The 19,146-nt window shown below is 36.9% G+C and overlaps 1 protein-coding gene across 1 annotated transcript in view; it reads left to right on the forward strand.

Annotated features, from left to right (window-relative positions):
* Positions 1-17,512, forward strand: part of Thoc1 (THO complex 1) — a 34,186-nt gene extending 16,674 nt beyond the window's left edge. Inside the window, exons 10-21 of the mRNA XM_005083032.4 lie at positions 2,723-2,831; positions 4,704-4,835; positions 9,325-9,425; positions 10,861-10,927; positions 11,125-11,175; positions 11,264-11,334; positions 11,641-11,736; positions 12,204-12,269; positions 13,754-13,837; positions 15,813-15,960; positions 16,544-16,619; positions 17,108-17,512. Of these exons, the coding sequence (XP_005083089.1) occupies positions 2,723-2,831; positions 4,704-4,835; positions 9,325-9,425; positions 10,861-10,927; positions 11,125-11,175; positions 11,264-11,334; positions 11,641-11,736; positions 12,204-12,269; positions 13,754-13,837; positions 15,813-15,960; positions 16,544-16,619; positions 17,108-17,403 (1,297 nt within the window). The 3' untranslated portion in view covers positions 17,404-17,512. The remainder of the gene's footprint in view (positions 1-2,722; positions 2,832-4,703; positions 4,836-9,324; positions 9,426-10,860; positions 10,928-11,124; positions 11,176-11,263; positions 11,335-11,640; positions 11,737-12,203; positions 12,270-13,753; positions 13,838-15,812; positions 15,961-16,543; positions 16,620-17,107) is intronic.
* The last annotated feature ends 1,634 nt before the right edge of the window (positions 17,513-19,146 follow it).

Below are 19,146 nucleotides of genomic sequence, written 5' to 3' on the forward strand. Positions count from 1 at the left end.
GCTGGACTTGGTGGCAGATACCTTCAACCTCAGCCTTTGGGAGCTAAAGCAGGCAAATCTCTGAGTTCAACACCATCTTGGTCTACATAGAAAGTTCCAGGCCAACCAGGGCTACATAGTGAGACCCTATCTCAAAAAATAAAAATAACAACAAAACTGGATTGCAAAGCATAATGTGTTACCCATAAATTCATACTGTAGAGTCTATTTTAGATTTGACTCAAATAACAAATGTTTTTGTACTAAAATTCATGTATAAATGGCTCAGAGCAGCCAGGAGTAGTAGTGTAACCTGTACTGAGGGTTAGGCTGCAGTACTTACTGCCTTGAATTTGAGAGTAGCTTGGGTAGTGTAAGGCCTTGTCTCAAAATAATGAAAACAACAAAGGTTCAACACTAAACAAATTGGTTTTTGAAGTATTTCCATTTAAGATACTTAGGTCACATTCTACAGTATTGTGGTCTTGTGACAGAGTTTTCCTTTGTTGGCTGGACAGGTCTTGAACGATTGGGCTCAAGAGTTCCTCCTGCTTCACCTTACCCAAATGTTTGGAACTACAGTCATGCTTAACTACATCTTATTTCAAATATTCTATTTTAGATAGTAACTCTTACCTAAACTTATTATTGCTTACAAGTGTAATAAATTTTGCCTACTGGCACAAGCCTATCATCCTAGTTGGTGGGGAGCCTGGGACAGGAAAATCCAGGCTCTAAGTATTCCAGATCCTATTTAACAACTTTCCTGAGGATATTTACTTTTAGATTTATGTTATTTTTTACTTAATGTGTATGTATATACTGCATGCCAAAGCATACATGCAAAGGTCAGAAAACAGTTTTTGGAAGTAGGTTCTCTCTTTGCATTATGTGGGTGGAAAGGTAACAAAACCCTGTCTTAAAAAAAGAAAAATGAGGCAAAGGATGTATCTCAGTGGAGTCCTTGTCTAGCTTGCGCGAAATCTTGGGTGCTCTGTGTGTGTGTGTGTGTGTGTGTGTGTGTGTGTGTGTGTGTGTAAGACACAGGCACACATAGGAAAATTGGAAATCCATAAGTTTTTGCAGAATAATAAAAGTGGACAGGAAATTGGTGTCCAGTATGTAGACTCTGAAATTTATTTAGAGAGCAGGAAGTATATATAGCTCAGTGGAGCTCTTGCCTGACAAACACAAACCCTAGATTCAATCTTCAACACCAAAAAAAAAAAAAAAACCCCAATTCATTTAGTCATAAAAAAATTGCATCTAGGAGTGGGGCATATAACCAACAAGTAGATGTTTTAGTGCCTGAACTGTAAGAGTTTCTTAGTATGTTGATACTGCTTCAAAATTTACTCTCAAATGGGGTTGGATCTCAAAGGCAATGTATGTTCCCTGTGCTATAGGGTGTGAGTTTGATCCCCAGCTCCACAGTAGACAGGTGTAATTGATTCTATAAGGCACCTCACCACCAACCCAATTAAAGGAGGTTGAAAATGATAATCAGCAACTTGAATAAAACTTTTCTTCAGAGATGCAGTTCTGAGGACTTGAGTTTGAAGCCTCAGAACCCATGTAGAACCAAGCAGTACAGCACACACCTGCACTACCAGAGCTTCTACAGAAAACACCCAGAAGTCCACAGGCCAGCTAACCTAGTGTGTGCTGCAACTAACAGAGACCCTGCCTAGAAGAAGGTGGAAGGCAAGGACCCACACCCAAGGTTGTCCTCCATTGTCCACACATGCATCTATACTCATATACATAGACACACAGATTGTGAGCACACATACACCTGCACAAAAAGGATTTATTTAGTTATCAGTATGTATCTGTATGTATGTGCACATGAGTGCAGGTGCCTCTAGAGGCTAGAGAGGTGTCCACTTCTCTGCAAAAAAAGTAAGGGCTCTTAACTGCTGATTCATCTCTCCAGCCCTTTCATAAAAGATTCCTATTGATGTCAAGCATTAAATTATATTTGGATCTTCTAGTGACTGAGACAAGAATTGACATCTAAAAGGTTGCATGATTCTCTCTGCTAGAGATAACCTTCTGTTTTTCTTAGGGTAAATCTCCTGGTCCCACATAGTATCATAGCTATACTGGAAGTTGAATTAGTAATGCCATAATGAAGTCACTAGATAAAAGGCCTATTTTTGTGATACTAACTTGATTTGTTCCTTACATATTTGTCTTATACTACTAGCATTTTCTAGAATACTGGATAGTTATCCATTCAAATTGGTTTAAGCATTCCAAGGCTAGTAGGATAGTACTTACAGGGAAGTCTAGGAACCTAGATTTCTTCTAACTTCTGTTTCCAGCACACATTTGTCCCTTTTTTCTATAGTGTAATATAGCTCACTGTCACTTTACATTTGCACCAATAGGAAAGGGGAAGACAGATGGTAAAACATGGCCCAAATATTGCACATGACTTCCTCCAACTTATTTCAAATGGGCATTCCTAGCAGCAAGAAAGATTAAGAGTTGTTAATTTTTCATTCTAAATAGTCTTCTGTTTAGTCAAAATTCAGGAGTTCTACCAGTGTACAGAACATCTATTGAGGCTTCGAGTCCTTTCAGATTGTTTATCAAAGGCTGTGTAATTAGTTTTGAATGTATGCTTTTTAGATAGAAGCCTTTTATGAGCTTCTGAAAAGGTTTTGTGACCCAAGAAAAGAGCATTTATATAGCTATAAAACAATTTAAGTGATTTAATATAATATTTATTTTATAGCTCTATTCCAATTGATTACAACCTATATAGAAAATTCTGGTCGCTTCAGGATTACTTCAGGAACCCAGTACAATGCTATGAGAAGATTTCTTGGAAAACTTTTCTCAAGGTGAGTTACCAGTCAGACTTCAAAAGCTGATACCTCACAGATAATGGCCGAGCTAGACTTTATCTTGCCCAAATACTTTTCACTATAGAACTGTCTCTGATGGCTTTATACACATTATATAATATACAGAAACTAAATTGTGAATGATTCTTAACCACTGATTTTGTGGTATAGTTTTAAGTGGCTTAATTAAAGCCTTGAGAATTTGTTTTTGATAGTAATTGCTGTCAACATAAATTGGTTTTTGTTTTTTGGTTTTTTTTTTCAGAATGTCTTCTATCTTTGAAGTCTTTTTTGAAGGGCACACAGCAGGGCTTATTGAGAGGCAACAGGGAAATAGCTAGAAAGGAGTTTCCCTGCCCAATTGTTATTTTCTCCAAGTTGTCCTATTAAGATGGGCTACATAAAACTATAGCCCCAAGCCAAGGCAGTATGCTTTGTGAAGAGGTTTGTTAGACTACAGTCATGCTGATTCATTTACCTGTGGTTTTTCTGCAATGTGGCGGTGTTGAGTAGTTGGGACTGACACCATATGTGTCACAAAACCCAAAATACTTGCTGTCTGCTCCTTTAAAAAACATCTTCCAAACCCATTTTAGAAGAATCTCTGTATTTGTCTTGTGGAAATGCAGATTGTGATCCAAATAAGAAAATATAGATAAATAGTTTTTAAAGTAACATGAGTGTTCTATGTGAGATCAAAATGGTGAGTGAGAAATTACAAGGGATTATTTTCTTATTGTTTTATTATTCAGCACATAAATATTTTTTGAGGTTTTCATAGCTGGTTAAACAATTGGTTTTACTGCTAACTTTTTAAAAGTTCTCTTACTGTTTTCATTCATGAATTTTAGGCATTTTTACCCCATCCTTTTTATCGCCCGACACACACATACACGCGCGCGCGTGCGCGCTTCCCAGCAATTTCTCTCCCTGCTTGCTTTCATGTCTTCTTTTGGCATCTGACCCAACTAAGTTTATTTGCATATTGGAGGAATTCTTTACAGAGTATGACAGTGAAATCAGTGACTGTACCCCTGAAGAAAATGATCCCCCTCCAATAACCATTAGCTGCCAGTAGACCCTTAGACAGGCAAGGGGCCTTAAGGGTACTTCCCCAATACAGGATCAAATGCTGGCAGGCCCAATGTCATGCAATTCTTATAGAGATAACCACAATGGTAATGAGGTCTACAACAGCTGTGTCCTATACAGAAGGACTTTTTTATATAAATGTGAATCTTTAGAATGCAGTAACATCATAATAACTTAGCAAAAACATTCACTGGTAAACTTTTATACATAACCAGCTCCTAATATCAGTAGTTTCTGCACCTATGGCACCAGTCATCCACAGATTGAAAATATTTGGAAAATTTGTATCTGTAGTGAATATATGCAGACTGTTTTCTTGTAACTAATATTTCCATAGCATTTACATTGTGTGAGGTACTATTTGTATGAGATAGTTTATACAACTATACAGGAGGGTATACATAGGAACTATGCCATAAATGAGATATTTCAGTGCTTAAGATTTATGTCTCATAGACAGAGTTGAACCCAAGGGGAATGATTGTACTAGCAAAAGCCTTTCTTTTTCTGTTTGCTGCTTGACACTTTACAAAATGCTATAAAAATATTATAGTTTTCTTGAGAAATAGTGTTTATTCCCTCTTTTGCCGTAATATGTAATCTCATCAAAAACATTTCCCCCATATTGCTGTTAGAATTTTTGTATGCCTTTTTAAAAGAAATATGCCTTACATTTACATAGGTTAACTAGGAGTATATTCTAAGTATTTGATACAGGAAATCGCTTCATGAATTTTTTTAACAATGTCAAAGAAAACTAATTTTTTTTCTTTGCAGTATTCTGAAGAAGTTTTAGCTGTTTTTAAGAGTTATAAGTTAGATGATACTCAAGCCTCCAGGAAAAAGATGGAAGAATTGAAAACAGGAGGAGAACATGTATATTTTGCAAAGTTTTTAACAAGTGAAAAGGTAAAAGTCTTCTTTTTGCACTAAGTCTGAGGGATTTTGTTCTAAAAGTGTATAGTTTGTTCATGTTCAGTAAATCATTTTTGTTTTTTTGTTTTTGTTTTTACTTAGTCTGAAACTTCCATTCTTACTTGAATAGGACTACTTTGATTACAAAGTTGTTCTTTGCAAAGTCACTTAGTGTACTTACTTTAGAATAAATAGACCAAATGACTTGGAAGTATATATTTTAAATTTTAAGTCAGAATCTTTTTTGTATAAAAATATTTTGCAGCTTATTTTTCATATAGCTTTAAAGTTCTCTGTTGATTTATATGCATTTTAATGAGTTTTGTTCAAAGTAGTATTGAATTTATGTTTGACTCACTCCTTTTGCTGTAAGCACATAACGATGATATGTAATATAAAAAGAGAACACCAAAAAGATAAAACCAAGTCCCCAGAAATAAATATTTCCATAGATCAGAAATTGCAAGTTATGCAGGGTGGTGATGGCACATGTCTTTAAGTCCCAGCACTCGGTTAGAGGCCAGCCTGGTCTACAGAGTGAGTCCCAGGACAGGCTCCAAAGCAATACAGAGAAACCCTGTCTTGAAAAACAAAAAACACAAAAACAAAAACAAAACCCAGAAGCACTAAGCTTGATGTACAGATCTGAAAATCTGTACAAAGCAGAGGCAATGCGTTCTTTTTGCATAGTTAAATTTGTGAATTTCCCAAATATATAGGTTTCTGAGAAGTCTCAGCAAATTTCAAACATTACATACTGTGCCAAACATAGTGTCTGGCCACAGTTTAATTAAATTACAGTTACAAAGTGGGTAATTTTAAAAGAGGCATACATGGCAACATAACTATGCATTCTCAGAAATTAAGAAATCATTGTAAAGATTGGGCTTGGTGATGTACCACTGAGATTTTTTTTTTTTTAAGTTTTCTCTTCTTTCCTTTTTGTGGGGGGAGGTGAAACAAAATCTCCCTGTGTAGCCCTAAATGGCCTGGTGCTCTCAGGAGGCAGAGGTAGGGCAGTCATTTTGAGTTTGAGGCCAGCATCTATATAGCAAATTACAGGGCAGGTAGGGTTATATAGCAAGACCTGGTCTTGGAAGGAAGGAAGGAAGGAAGGAAGGAAGGAAGGAAGGAAGGAAGGAAGGAAGGGTCTAAGATAAATTATTTTAACAAAGGTATAACAAAACGTGAAATTATAATTTGTTATAAAACTAAACAACTTTAACAATTTAAGTATTAAAGTTGTAAAATTCTATTAGTAGTTGTGGCTCCTAGAGCAATGGTTTTTTACCCCTTTGGGCATGGGATGAACCTTTCACGGGGGTTGCCTAGGACCATCAGAAAACACAGATATTTACATTACAATTCATAACAGTGACAAAACTACAGTTATGAAGTAGCAACAAAAATAATTTTATGGTTGGGGTCACTACAACATGAGGAATTGTAGTAAAGGTAGGTTTGCAACGTTAGGAAAGTTGAGAACCACTGTTCTAGAGAATCATACACCCACTCACAGAAGTTATAAAACTTGCCGTACTGACTTCAAAATTCTGTGTAAATGAACATTTGGAAACAAGGCCTTGTCTCCACTCTGGGCAGTGATTTATTCAACAGAGTTCCATGAAGAGCCCACAGTGGATGCCCTAGAACAATGGTCTGCAAATCTGGCTCATTTGTAAATAAGCTTTACTTTATGTGCTCATGTGCCTTCAAGGACATACCGTCTGGCTGCTTTTGTATGAGTGCAGAGATCAATAGCTGTGGACAGGGATCATACAGTACACCTGGCCTAAAGTACTCCTCCTGCACACACACACACAAAAATTGCTAGTCCCTGAACCTAAAGCTCCATGTGTTAATGTGGATAGATTTCAAACTCAGTATTGTGTGAATTACAGAACAAATGAATGTAATACATATTGAATACATCTGCACAGTGTTTAGAGATGCCTGTGTATGTATTAATACTATAAAATATGCATAAGAATGCTAATCACCAAATACATGGGAATTGTTACCATAGCAGGAGAAGGGAATAGGAATATGGATGGTGACAGGGACTCAGCTGTTTCAGAATGTATTTTTTTAAACTAATGTGGAACAAGTAACTGGGTGGTAATATGTGAATACTAAACTATTTATGCCTTTTAAACATTTGAAAATAATTTTAAGTGGAGCTTGGGAAGGAAGAAGGGAAGGTAGAGAGGTCAAGAAGCAGGGGCTCAGTTAGACTGGGACACACAGATAGGGCTTTGTTCAGATGAATGGGTTTTTCTTTGACCGGAAGATGCAACAGAAGCAGTTGAGAAAACAGGTCTAGGTGCAGCTACGTTTTACCTTGGGGAGGAAGCAAGAAAGCAAATGGCTTCCGATTTGATTTTTTTTTTCCTCAATGAAGGCAATTTGAAACTAAGGAGGAGTAGTAAGTAGTGTTTTTGGAAAGTGGAAATGTTTATTTAAATAATTACTGTGGGGAACTGTAAAGAGAGGTTTCTCTGTCCCATCCCGTCTCACAGCCACCTTTAAGTAATCATTCAGAGGCTTAATATTAATTACAAAATATTTGGCTTATAGCTCAGGCTTATAATTAACTAGCTCTTACATTTAAATTAACCCATTTTTATTAATCTATGCATTACCACATGGCCGTGACTTTACCAGTCTTCTTGCATTTTGCTTCTCGAGTTACTGACTGGAGTCTCTCTATAATCCACCCTTCTTTCTCCCTGCCTATATCTCCATTTGACTTGCCTGCCTGTTTAGCTTATAGGCCAGCTTAGCTTTTATAATAATGAGAGCAACCGGGAATAGGCGAGATATCCTTAAAGAATAAAGAAAGATTGCTGAGTAAATCAAAGATATTCTACTTGTGGCATCTGAGTAGTGACACCCTTTGCCTAGCCATGTGGTTTGTCATTTTTTCAAACACCTTCAGTTTCATTCTGAGTAGAACCATAGTGTTGGTGTAGAGAATGTGACTACAGTTGTTGTAATCAAGTTGTATGCTTGGTAGATGTGACAGGTACAAAAGAGTTTTCGGTAAGTTGGCAAGAAAATGGTTGAAAAGAGAAAGTTTTGGCCAAATCTGATCCACTAGCTGCTTTTTTATTTGTTACTACATTTTAAGTGCTTGTGTAAGAACTATACAATACTCATAATATACTTCTTGGCCCACAAAGCCTTAAGGAAAAACTTTCCTGATAACGAAACCATAATCTAATTATAATAAAAAGAGGGGGTGGGATTTGCAGATAAGCAGGGAATGGAGAGCTCAAGGGACTAGCTCAGTAAGACTGAAGTATTAGGTACACTGGGAACAGCTCAGAGTTAGCCCTGAAAGAATAGGAGGTTGTCATTGCTCCTGTTGGACAGGACTGTAAGAGGAAGACTCCAGAGCTGAAGTGACTGGGTGGTCACTACTAGTCTTAACTTGTGACCATGCAACAAGCATCAAAGTAGAGAGGGTGTGCCCATCAGTGGGGTTGAAGGCCAGAAGCTGAGAGCTTTTGTAATGCCAATCAAGTCAGTTGGGATCTAGAAGAGAGGAAGACTACTGCTAGTATGCTATTCTCCTGTGGGAGAGTAACATGAAAAATAACAGAATCAAATATTTGTCCCAAAGCTGACGTAAAGCCAAGTTATATTAAAACAACAACGTGCAGCTTAAACATGAGCCAAACGGCCTAGTTGTGGCAGACTGTCTTAGAAATATCCCCAGTGAAGCTGAGCCAATAGAACTTGGGACTTTGAACTTGAAACCAATCACTAGCACTTTCTGATACTGTGTTTAACATTCATTTATAAGACAACTTCCCACTGTTCCTCTAGGTCAAAAAGGGCAGATAAAAGTCTTCAGCTGTCCTTGAGCTCTGTAGGGGCATTATCAGAATGACGTTCCTTCTGGCCACCAGTTACTCTCACAGTAGGTGAGAGTACTACTAGGTAGTAGGATTGCTGGAGAGCATCCTCATTCATGCTCAAGCCCATTTTGCTTTATGTTGTGTAATATAGTTGCAGCTCAGTGGTCTCTAAAATCTCAAAAAAAAAAGACCCATTACCCATTACAACAGGTAATGTCTTCTAATTTCTGCAGATTATTCAGCCTCACCCGACGCAGGCACATTGCAGGGATACAAAATGAGTGTTATCCTTGCCGTGGTACTGTTTCTGTGGAGCCTTCCTGTAGCTACTGTTCTTTGCATGTGGGAAAATGTTAGACACTTTCACATTATTTTATTCTGCCTTATGTTGTCCTGTGTCATGACCAAAGAGAGCATATTTTTACTCACCATCATTGCATAAAATGGCCAAAGATGTCAAAATAGAACATTTGATGTTCTGTTCTTGAACTTGTGCAGGGAGTAAGCTCACAGCAAATATTTGTCTTATTTGAAATACAATTTCCATATCTGTAATTTGTACTTTTAGTCATACTTGGTTTTAATGTGTTCTTTTGCGTATGTGCTTATATTTTGAGTAGTTGATGGATTTACAACTGAGTGACAGTAACTTTCGGCGACACATCCTGTTGCAGTATCTCATTTTATTTCAATATCTCAAGGGACAGGTTAAATTCAAAAGGTAAGTTAAGTTAATGTGTGGTGATTTATAAAAGTGACAATGGAAAGACCTTGCATAGAATTTTTCATGTTTTAGACCCATAAAATACACATAATTTAGTTTTTTTTTTTTTAATTAAAAATTACCGTTGCAGGTTAGGGTATGTGCCATGGTACTCTTGTGGAGGTCAAAGGACAACTTTCAGAAATCAGTTCTCTTTCCACTATGGGATCTGAGTATGGAATTCAAGTTGTCAAAATTGCACAGCAACCCACTGAGCCATCTCATTAGCTTTAGACCCATTTTGTGAATAAAGGCTACATGCCTTAAGTACTTTTATTGCAACAACCAGTCAGCCAGTTGGGAACTTTTAGATGTAGGACATTTGTTTTAGGAAAAGTATCAAAATATACATCTACTAGTATGAGTCTCCTTCAGAGTACCAGGGTTGGGTTTCGTGCATGCAGTCTCTGTTACCTCACCCAGGCAGCTGCCTCATGTTAAATTATAAACTAAAGAAATAATATTCTCATGTAGTATAAGTCATCTAGGATAATTAGAACTGAAAGAAGCAAAGAAAATCTTGAAACACAGGTGAGTTCTAGGCACTAGGGAGATAGCTCAGTTGGTGAAGTGATTATGGAGCATGCATGCGAATCCAAGTTCATTCTTCAGCACCTATATAAATAGCCAGGTGTGGGGCACACCGTGTAACCCCAGCCATGGAGATGTGGATAGGAAAATCCCTAAGGCTTGTTAGCCAGCTAGCCAGAACCTAGTTGCTTGTATACAAATTATGAGTTATATAAAAGACATTGCTTTCTTGCCTGCTGGATGCATATTCCAGTGTCAGCACCTACTGCAGTTTCTTCAAAATTGTCATTAATTTTTATTCAGTGTTAAAGTTTAGTGTCATGTGATGTAGGAAGATGGGCTTGGAGTTAGACCTAGGTTTGAATTTGAGCTTTGGGAAAGTCATTAAGTTACTGTACTCTCTTTAATATGTGCATGAAATGGTTCTGCAGATTTTGAGCCTGTGGTCACATCCTGGCAGATGACAATCTAGCTGTATTTGTTGATGGCTTTAGAGCATTATTTTCTAGGGTTTGTATTTGAGTGGGTTTTAAAGGAAGTATAGCATGTCTATGTAAATATGCATCATGTATAGTATTATGTTAATATTTTCTCAGATTTTATCCTATTAGATTTATGAAATATTACTCTATAGTCAGATCAGTTAATTGAATGTTTTATTTGCCTTTATACTTCAGTTCTTTACTTTATAACTTCAATTCTAACACTTGATGATGAAGTGTAAGAATTTTCTCGTAACCCTCACATTTGTGATGGATCTTGGTAATTTCTAGCAAATATGGTTAATTTTTGGTGCCATAAATAAACCTCAGCATGAATACATATGCTTTAACTCACACATACTTTTGATTCCTTTCCCTAGTTCAAACTATGTTTTAACTGATGAGCAATCACTCTGGATTGAAGATACTACAAAATCAGTCTACCAAGTAAGTCCAACATGCAACAAACCCATGATTGAAAAAATGGAAATTTAGAATTTTCTTTGTTTCAGCCCCAAATAGGAAAATAAGGATAAAGTTAAGCTCAGGTACAAGAACACAAACACTTCTTGGTTCTCTGCCTACAAACCACTCCTATGATGCAGAAAGTTGTTGAAAGCTTAGTATATTCTTTCTAATCACAGCTGCTATCTGAAAACCCCCCCGATGGAGAAAGATTTTCAAAGATGGTAGAGGTATGTATTTGATCACTAGTTTTCTTAATACCAAACATAATTCAAAAATATTCTTTTATACAGATGAAATGTCTTTTGTTTATCCTAGCATATATTAAACACTGAAGAAAATTGGAACTCATGGAAAAATGAAGGCTGCCCAAGTTTTGTAAAAGAAAGGTAAATGATAGGCATTACAAGAAATATGAAAAGGTCATTTCAAAGTACAGTTTGATGTAGTTTAGTTCTCAGAATACGTCGTCTGTTACCCTATAATGTGGTATTTTTGTCTTCTGTCTTATAAGTGTTCTGTCATACTATGAAACTTTCATATTTTAGGGTAAAACCAGTAAGTAGCTCTCTTGGTTTTTCTGAGATTTTATTTCTTTTGCTAGACTTGTACACATTAGGCAAGTGCTTACGACAGATACATTCTCTATTTCTGCTATCCATACAGTTCCCAGAATATGTGTGTTTTGTTCACAGAGCATCAGACACTAAGCCTGCAAGAGTGGTACGGAAAAGAGCAGCTCCAGAAGACTTCTTAGGCAAAGGGCCCAACAAGAAAATCCTGATTGGAAAGTATGTCCACTCATCTTCCTGTGTTCTTGCTATTTTTATATTTTGATACTATAAGGACTCTGGGTGGGCTGAAGAGATGGCTCAGCTGTTAATGGCTAGACTCACAACCTAAAGAACAAGAACTCTGCAGTTTTTCACACGTACAGGTATCATGAATTTGTATTCAGATGGGTAACTAAAACTACCATGCCCATTGCTCAAAACTGCCATGCGAATTCATGAAACCACTTAAGCCATCCTTTTTGTCTCCCACTTCCTAAGCACGTGGCTCTAGGCTCTGCCATCTTTTCCATGTCATGGACAGTACAACTGTTAACACCAGTGTAGCTCAACTTCTAGTTACTAAGAGGACACTAATCTTTCAGTACTGTCACCACCCCCAAATCCCCTACTTATGTTATATATGCAGTTTTACAACATACTGAGGATGTTGTGCATATGGAAATTATGTCTGCCTTATTTTGTAGTGAGGAGCTAACAAGGCTTTGGAATCTCTGTCCTGATAATATGGAAGCCTGTAAATCAGAGACAAGGCAAGTGTAAACTTTTGTTAGTTTTCTCAGTGTTCAGTAATATAAAATGGAACTTTTTCTTAGGTGTGAAAACAGCTGAAAAGCTTAAAAATTCATTGTGGTTGATTTTGGATCTGGCAGAATATGGTTTGTCTTAAAACATTTAGATATGCAGGTAAAATTTTAGCACTCATAAGAAAGTTTCACCTCAAAAGAGAGGTGGGGAGGGAGACTCAATACCAAAAAGAGTGACTTTGGACTGATACGGTAGCCAAGCTAACAACAAGCAGTGAGGTGACCCAGTCTGAGCCCCGAGGGAACTCTGGGTGTTTGTCCTCACAGAGATGCAGAAGATAACCTGAACCTGAGCATGACATCACTGACCTAAGCAGAGACACTGCCTGCAAAGGAGGGGAAGCGGGTAGGAGACAAGAACAGCACATACTTCCCTGGCATTGGAAACCAGAGTGTCTATTTCTGCTAGGTAGGGTATTTGTGGATGGAAAAGGGATTTCCTGAGAAACAAAAACAGGCTTTTCTCATGCAGCTGACATTTCTAGTACCAAATATATGATGTGAAAAATGAAAGGGTATAAAAAGAAAAAGGAACCTATAAGAGTAAAATTAAACTAATAGCAGACCTCACAAACAAAAGAAGTTCAGAAGACAGTGGAATGAGAGCCTCAAAGAGCTGAGACATGATTAAGTATGTTGAATAAAATACATACTGTCTAAACTCAATGAGGGATACTAAGGTAAACAGGGAAAAAACAGAAAACAGGTACAGAAGGAAAAGGCAAAGAAACATTTAAGTATTAAAAGTCACAATACAATTTGAATTCAAATGAACAAAGGCAGATTGATGGTCAACTTTAAAAATTTATCTACATTATAAAACAAACATGAGAATGTTGAAACTAGAAGAATAAAGGTGTTATAGGCAGAGTTTAGACTGATACAGGTGAAAGTCGCCACAGAAGAAAGCATTATTTAAAATGTAGTCATTACATAAAAGGGGGAAATGCATCAGAAACATATATTTACCTAAGCTTTATTTCCTTAAAAAAAAAAAAAATCTCAAAACTTTTGACAGACTTTAGAGAAACTTGACCATTGCAGGATCATAGAAGAATTCTGGCATGGCTTATTAAGTTTTGGTTCAGTTAACTGCTCTATAAATAAAAATAATACTAGTAGATAGTAACATAAGCCCGTTTGCTGGTGAATTTCAAATGCTATTCAACTTTTGCTCACCCTCATATTTGTTATAATGAATAGAATAAGTAGTCTCTCATAATGTACGGTAGCTAAACTATGGAGTGAATAGTTTTCAGACCTTTACTTTATTGCTCCATTTTAGAATTTACCTTTGAGTCTTTATCTCCTTAAAAAGGCCCTGCATCCAGGTCCTAGCTGTAATTAACACATATGGATACTGCTAAACTTCATATTGCCACCATTTTAGAGTATTAGAGATGAACCTCACTGTCTTCTTTAATGACCAGAGAATACATGCCAACTTTGGAGGAATTTTTTGAAGAAGCCATTGAACAAGCAGATCCTGAAAACATGGTTGAAAGTGAATATAAGTAAGTAATGCTCTAATGGAATGATGCTAATTTTCAGTATGTTTTCTTAGGAGTTCTCAGTATGCTATAAAGTTTAAGTTAGCAGAGTAGTGCTTTTAGGTAAGTTTATGTACACATTCCTTATGACTTTCTATCATGACTTGCTTCAAATTGAAGAACTCTCACCCCACACCTCCCTCTGTCACCTCTATTGTTTATTTTTCACATCAGTCTCTTCTGCTAGCCAGTTTAGTTTTTGTCCTCACTTCCTCACCCACCTCCCATTCTTGTTAGCCCATCCACTTAAGGCTGTGTCCTGTCATTCCACTGAAGTAGCTCCACAGGACTCTACAGCTCTTAACAGCATCTGCCAGTAGACCTGTCTTGGCATCTATGGAACCACTCAGTTTTTGGCCTTTTATCTTGCTGTCCCCTCCACCTGCCTCCACACCTGTTGCCTTACCCTAAATTTCTGGGACTAACTTTTAAGACTCACCATCTAAAGAGTTCCATGTGACAGTAGTTTTAATTTTTAGGTAGGTGTTTTGGAGTTCTGATTTAAAGGCAAGGGCCCTCGTCAGAATGTATAGGTTACCATCCCTTGTACCACTGGCAGATGGCTAGTTCTAGCAAATAATCCCTGTGCCTTTTCTCATTTGCTAATAGCCGCTCATTTCATAGTGTAATTCTGAACATTGTTTCTTTTTGATCCATATACATATAGTATGTAGCTAACACATGATATGAATGACTAGTTTTGACCCCATGATAAGTAACTAGTGTGTTCTATTTTCCATGCACCAAGAGAGTAATGTTTAACATATATACAGGATGGAAAAATGTCTGATGTTAAGAGTGCTGGCTGTTCTCCCAGGACCCAGGTTTGATTCCCAGAACCCACATGGTGGCTAACAACCATCTTTAAATCAAGTTCCAGAGAGTCTGAAATGACATCTTCTGGCCTTCTTTGGCATACACAGATAACCATGCAGGCAAAACACCCACCCATATATATAATAAAAGTCTAAAGTATGTAAGATAAATGACTAGATAGATAATGTTGGGCATGATTATACACACCTTTCATCCCAGCACTCAGAAGGCAGAGGAGGTGGATTCTGTGGGTTGGAGGCCAGCTTAGTCTACATGGTAAGAGCTTGCTGGTCTGGCTTAAAATATGCACAAGTCTCATCTCATGCTTAAAATTAAATGTGTACATCACAGTTAATAAAAGACCACCAAATAAACCAGATTGCAGATCTGTGCTAAATACAAAGAACTTAGCAAAGCTCAAGATAGAATCCGTTTGTGCTTCCTACAATTTTATCTTTGGGGGTGCATTTTCCTTAGGATTTCTCATAGGTCCTTTTTCCTTCTGAGTCTTTTCTTGACATCAGTGTTCACTACTGTGGCTACTGGATATTTGCTGTTTTGGCATTTTGAGCCATTTTTATTCATTGAGATTGACATTAAGTGAATTAAAGATTAATTGTAATATAAACACAACTCTAAATACAGGTCCCTTGTTGAAAATACTTGAGACTGTTTCCCACCCTCCCCCATATTTGGAACATTTTAGACCTTAGCAAGTAAGCATTTTAAGACAAGTTAAATATTTCAAGTTTTAGGTTAGAGATTTTCAACTTGAATTAGTTACATTAACATGATAAACTCAAATTTATGAAATACTCTAAACCCACATATCTGTAGGTAGCAATGCAGATATGGATACCAACTCCCCAAATATCTTTTTTTCCTATCTTTTTCTTTTCTTCTATATAACTGGATGAATGGTTTCTGTGTATAGTATGTAGTAGCCAGGAGTTGGGACATAGACCATTGACTTGCTAAAATAAGCAAAATATATAGACTTTCCAATTAAAAGATGGTACTTCGAGCTGTTATCTGCACTAGAGTACAAAATGTCATGTGTCATGTGGAAACAACTATAGAAGTGGATAACTATAAATCACAAGGCTGACAACTCCTCTTACAGAGCTGTGAACAATTCAAATTATGGGTGGAGAGCTCTCAGACTCTTAGCACGAAGAAGCCCTCACTTCTTCCAGCCAACCAACCAGCAGTTTAAGAGTCTGCCAGAGTACCTGGAGAACATGGTAATAAAGCTAGCCAAGGAACTACCAGTAAGTGACATACTTCATTTTTCCCCATTTCCTTTAGTAGACATTATCTGCTTTAAAACTGCTATCAGTATTTGAGCAGAACTCAATTTTTAGTTCATCACACAAAAGTAGTAATGGGAGGGCAGAGGTTGTTGTTGAACATTCACTTAGTGAGAAAATGTGAACCAAGGGTGATATAATTTTCTGTACAGCATGCAGTTTATAAACATGTTAAAAATCTACCACCTACAGTAAACAAAGTAAGTTTTTGCTCTTACCAAATGTGTTTTACTATATTTTGTCAAGGGCAGGGTCTAGGAATGGCAGTAGGGTACTTGGCAGAACTTTTAGTGTGCTCGTTTCCAATGTTTTCTTATAGTAAGGTAACAATATTGCCCCCTAGACAATACTGACTACAGCCTATGTGTTTACAAACCTGCTTGTTCATGCTTCTCTGTCTTCCTTCTGCCCAAAATGACGGGACCTACAGGTTAAGGTGGTCTGGGGTCCATTACCTTATAACTACATATCTAAACAGAACTATTTCCTGTTATCTTCAGAAACTAGTTTTCTTTTAAACATCATTGTTTCTCATTTACTATAGCCTCCTTCTGAAGAAATAAAAACTGGTGAAGATGAAGACGAGGAAGATAATGATGCTTTACTGAAGGAAAATGAAAGTAAGAATTGGATTTTCTTGGCTATTTTGCAAAACTGGAAAATATTAGGGTTCTTCGTTGAGAGGTACATTGTATAATTTGGTCTACATCTCAACTTCTACCATTTTATCTCAGGTCTACTTTTGACTTCCAGTGAGAAATTAAAACCATTAGTCACTTAAGATGCACTTTATATAATGAAATTTGGAAATAATTTTAAAAGCTAAAAAAGATGGGTGTTTTAAGGTGGAGCCTTGAACTGTTAATTAGTTGGGGCTAGAAGGAACATCTCTATGGGAAAACCATTCTAATTAATATAGCTTTGAGTGTTGCCTGAATTGTGATTTTTTTTTAAAGGAGGTATGTAACCTATGTAGAATTAAGTTTTAAAGCTTAAGGTGACTAGTAACCCAGTGTTTTTGTTTTGTTATTTAAGCTTTGCAGTTCTTTCAAATACTTAGAATTACACATCCCTGTATTTTGCATAATTTATATCCTCTTTCTTCTAGGCCCCGATGTTCGGCGAGATAAACCTATAACAGGGGAACAGATAGAGTTATTTGCCAACAAACTTGGTGAGCAATGGAAGATTTTGGCTCCTTACTTGGAAATTAAAGACTCTGAAATTAGGCAGATTGAGTGTGACAGTGAAGACATGAAGATGAGGGCCAAGCAGCTCCTTGTTGCCTGGCAAGATCAAGAAGGAGCTCATGCAACAATGGATAACCTGATCAGCGCACTAAACAAGTCTGGATTAAGTGACCTTGCAGAAAGCCTAACTAATGACACTGAGACAAATAGTTAGCTTTCTTTCTTTTCTTTCTTTTTTATTAAACTGTGAGAAGATTTTGTTACCAAGCGGCATTTGATAAGAGGTCCACTGGTTTTGGTAAACAATAAACACTTTTATAACAGCTGTTGCACAGTTGGCTTCAAGAACTACAAAACAGGCACTGTTTAAACCTTAGTTTGGAGTATAGGAGGCTGAGGTGGGAAAATGGCCAAAAAGTAAAATGACCTCAATATCACAGACTACTTTTTATAAGTATGTTTATAATGAAGTTAAATAAGCATTATTTATGAGTATGTTACATTCCTATCCCAAATTAGTTTCCTACATGCTGTTCATTATAAAATTTATTCTGAAATCCCAGAATGACACTTCCTAAACCTTAGGGCTGTTCTCTCAATTTATACAGCAGAGGATAGGCAAACAATAGTCTAGTCTGTTAAAGTGTTTTGCTGGCACTCACAACCCACGGCCAATACAGAAAATGTTTAAATGAGGAATCTAAAACTCAACTACTCCATTAGCTTTACAAAAATCATTTGACCCCTGAAGTCCTTAAGCACCCAGGGGGGAATTCTTGTTAGTTGAAATGTATGTGAAAATGCCCTGTAGGTAGCAGAGCATGTGCAGTGCTGGCTAAAAGTGTCACCTAGTCTGTTCCCATACAGCATCTGTGGGAGGCTAAGATTAGGTCGCTGTTAAGGGTTACTGGCACAGATCACTGTCTGCACTCTTGCTTGGACTTCACTCCACTAGCTAGGGAAGCAATGGACCAAGCACACCTCTAGCTTCCAAAGAACCTCTGTGTGATTTAAGCAAATTAAGGCACATGCAGGAATTAGAAGGGAGGGGATTGGTTTTTGGCCTCATCTCCCTTACATTCAAGGCTGCATTCTAAAAGTCTTTAGATCCTACTTATTTAAAACACTGGTAGAAATCCAATTTCTGATTTAAAGAGCATCTTTGGAATGACTTCTTAGAGCAAATAAACTATAACCAAGCTTTTTTTATAATGACACAGTTTTTACATTTTAATACAGTCTAATACAGTTTTTACATATTCTAAACCTACTTCACCTGGTTTAGTAGGAAAGCTCAGGTAATAAATTAATTCCTTCTACAATTGTTGTTGCAAACGAGACTAAGTACTGCATCCCAGGGGTCATGACACAAGCCATTCCAGTCCATGGTATTATTATTCCTCATTCCATGTTTCATTCCTCCATTGTGTGGAGTCTCGGCTGCTAATAGCATTTAAATGACCAAACTATAGAAGTATCCCTGAAATGCTGACTTATCCCACAGTGTTACATATTTTTTATTCTACAGGAATCTTAGGTAGCAACATATTTTACAGAGCATTAAAACATATGGTCTAGGATGTCATGATATTCCCCAACTTTATTAATCAATGCCCAACTCAAAATCAGACCAATTAGGTAATATCTAATCCTTCATCCTTTCCTTAGCAATCAATCAAGGTTTGTGACGCACCTAAAGATTTACGAGTAACTGAACAATCTTACTCAATTACTCTTATTAAAAAATCAAATACTAAATTTAGAGATGGACATAGAGACTTTGGGAAAGATAGAAATAATAAATGAGTAAGGGAATAAAACTGATCACAGAATTCAGTGTCCAAAGAAATCTATCACTCTTACAACTTTGTATTTCTTTTGAAATAACATTACCCAAGCTAAGAAGACACATTGTATTTTAAATGGATGCTTAACAGTTTAAGATTAGCAATCTGTA

This window comes from Mesocricetus auratus, unplaced genomic scaffold (genome assembly GCF_017639785.1).
Source record: "Mesocricetus auratus isolate SY011 unplaced genomic scaffold, BCM_Maur_2.0 Super-Scaffold_100018, whole genome shotgun sequence".
NCBI lineage: Eukaryota > Metazoa > Chordata > Mammalia > Rodentia > Cricetidae > Mesocricetus > Mesocricetus auratus.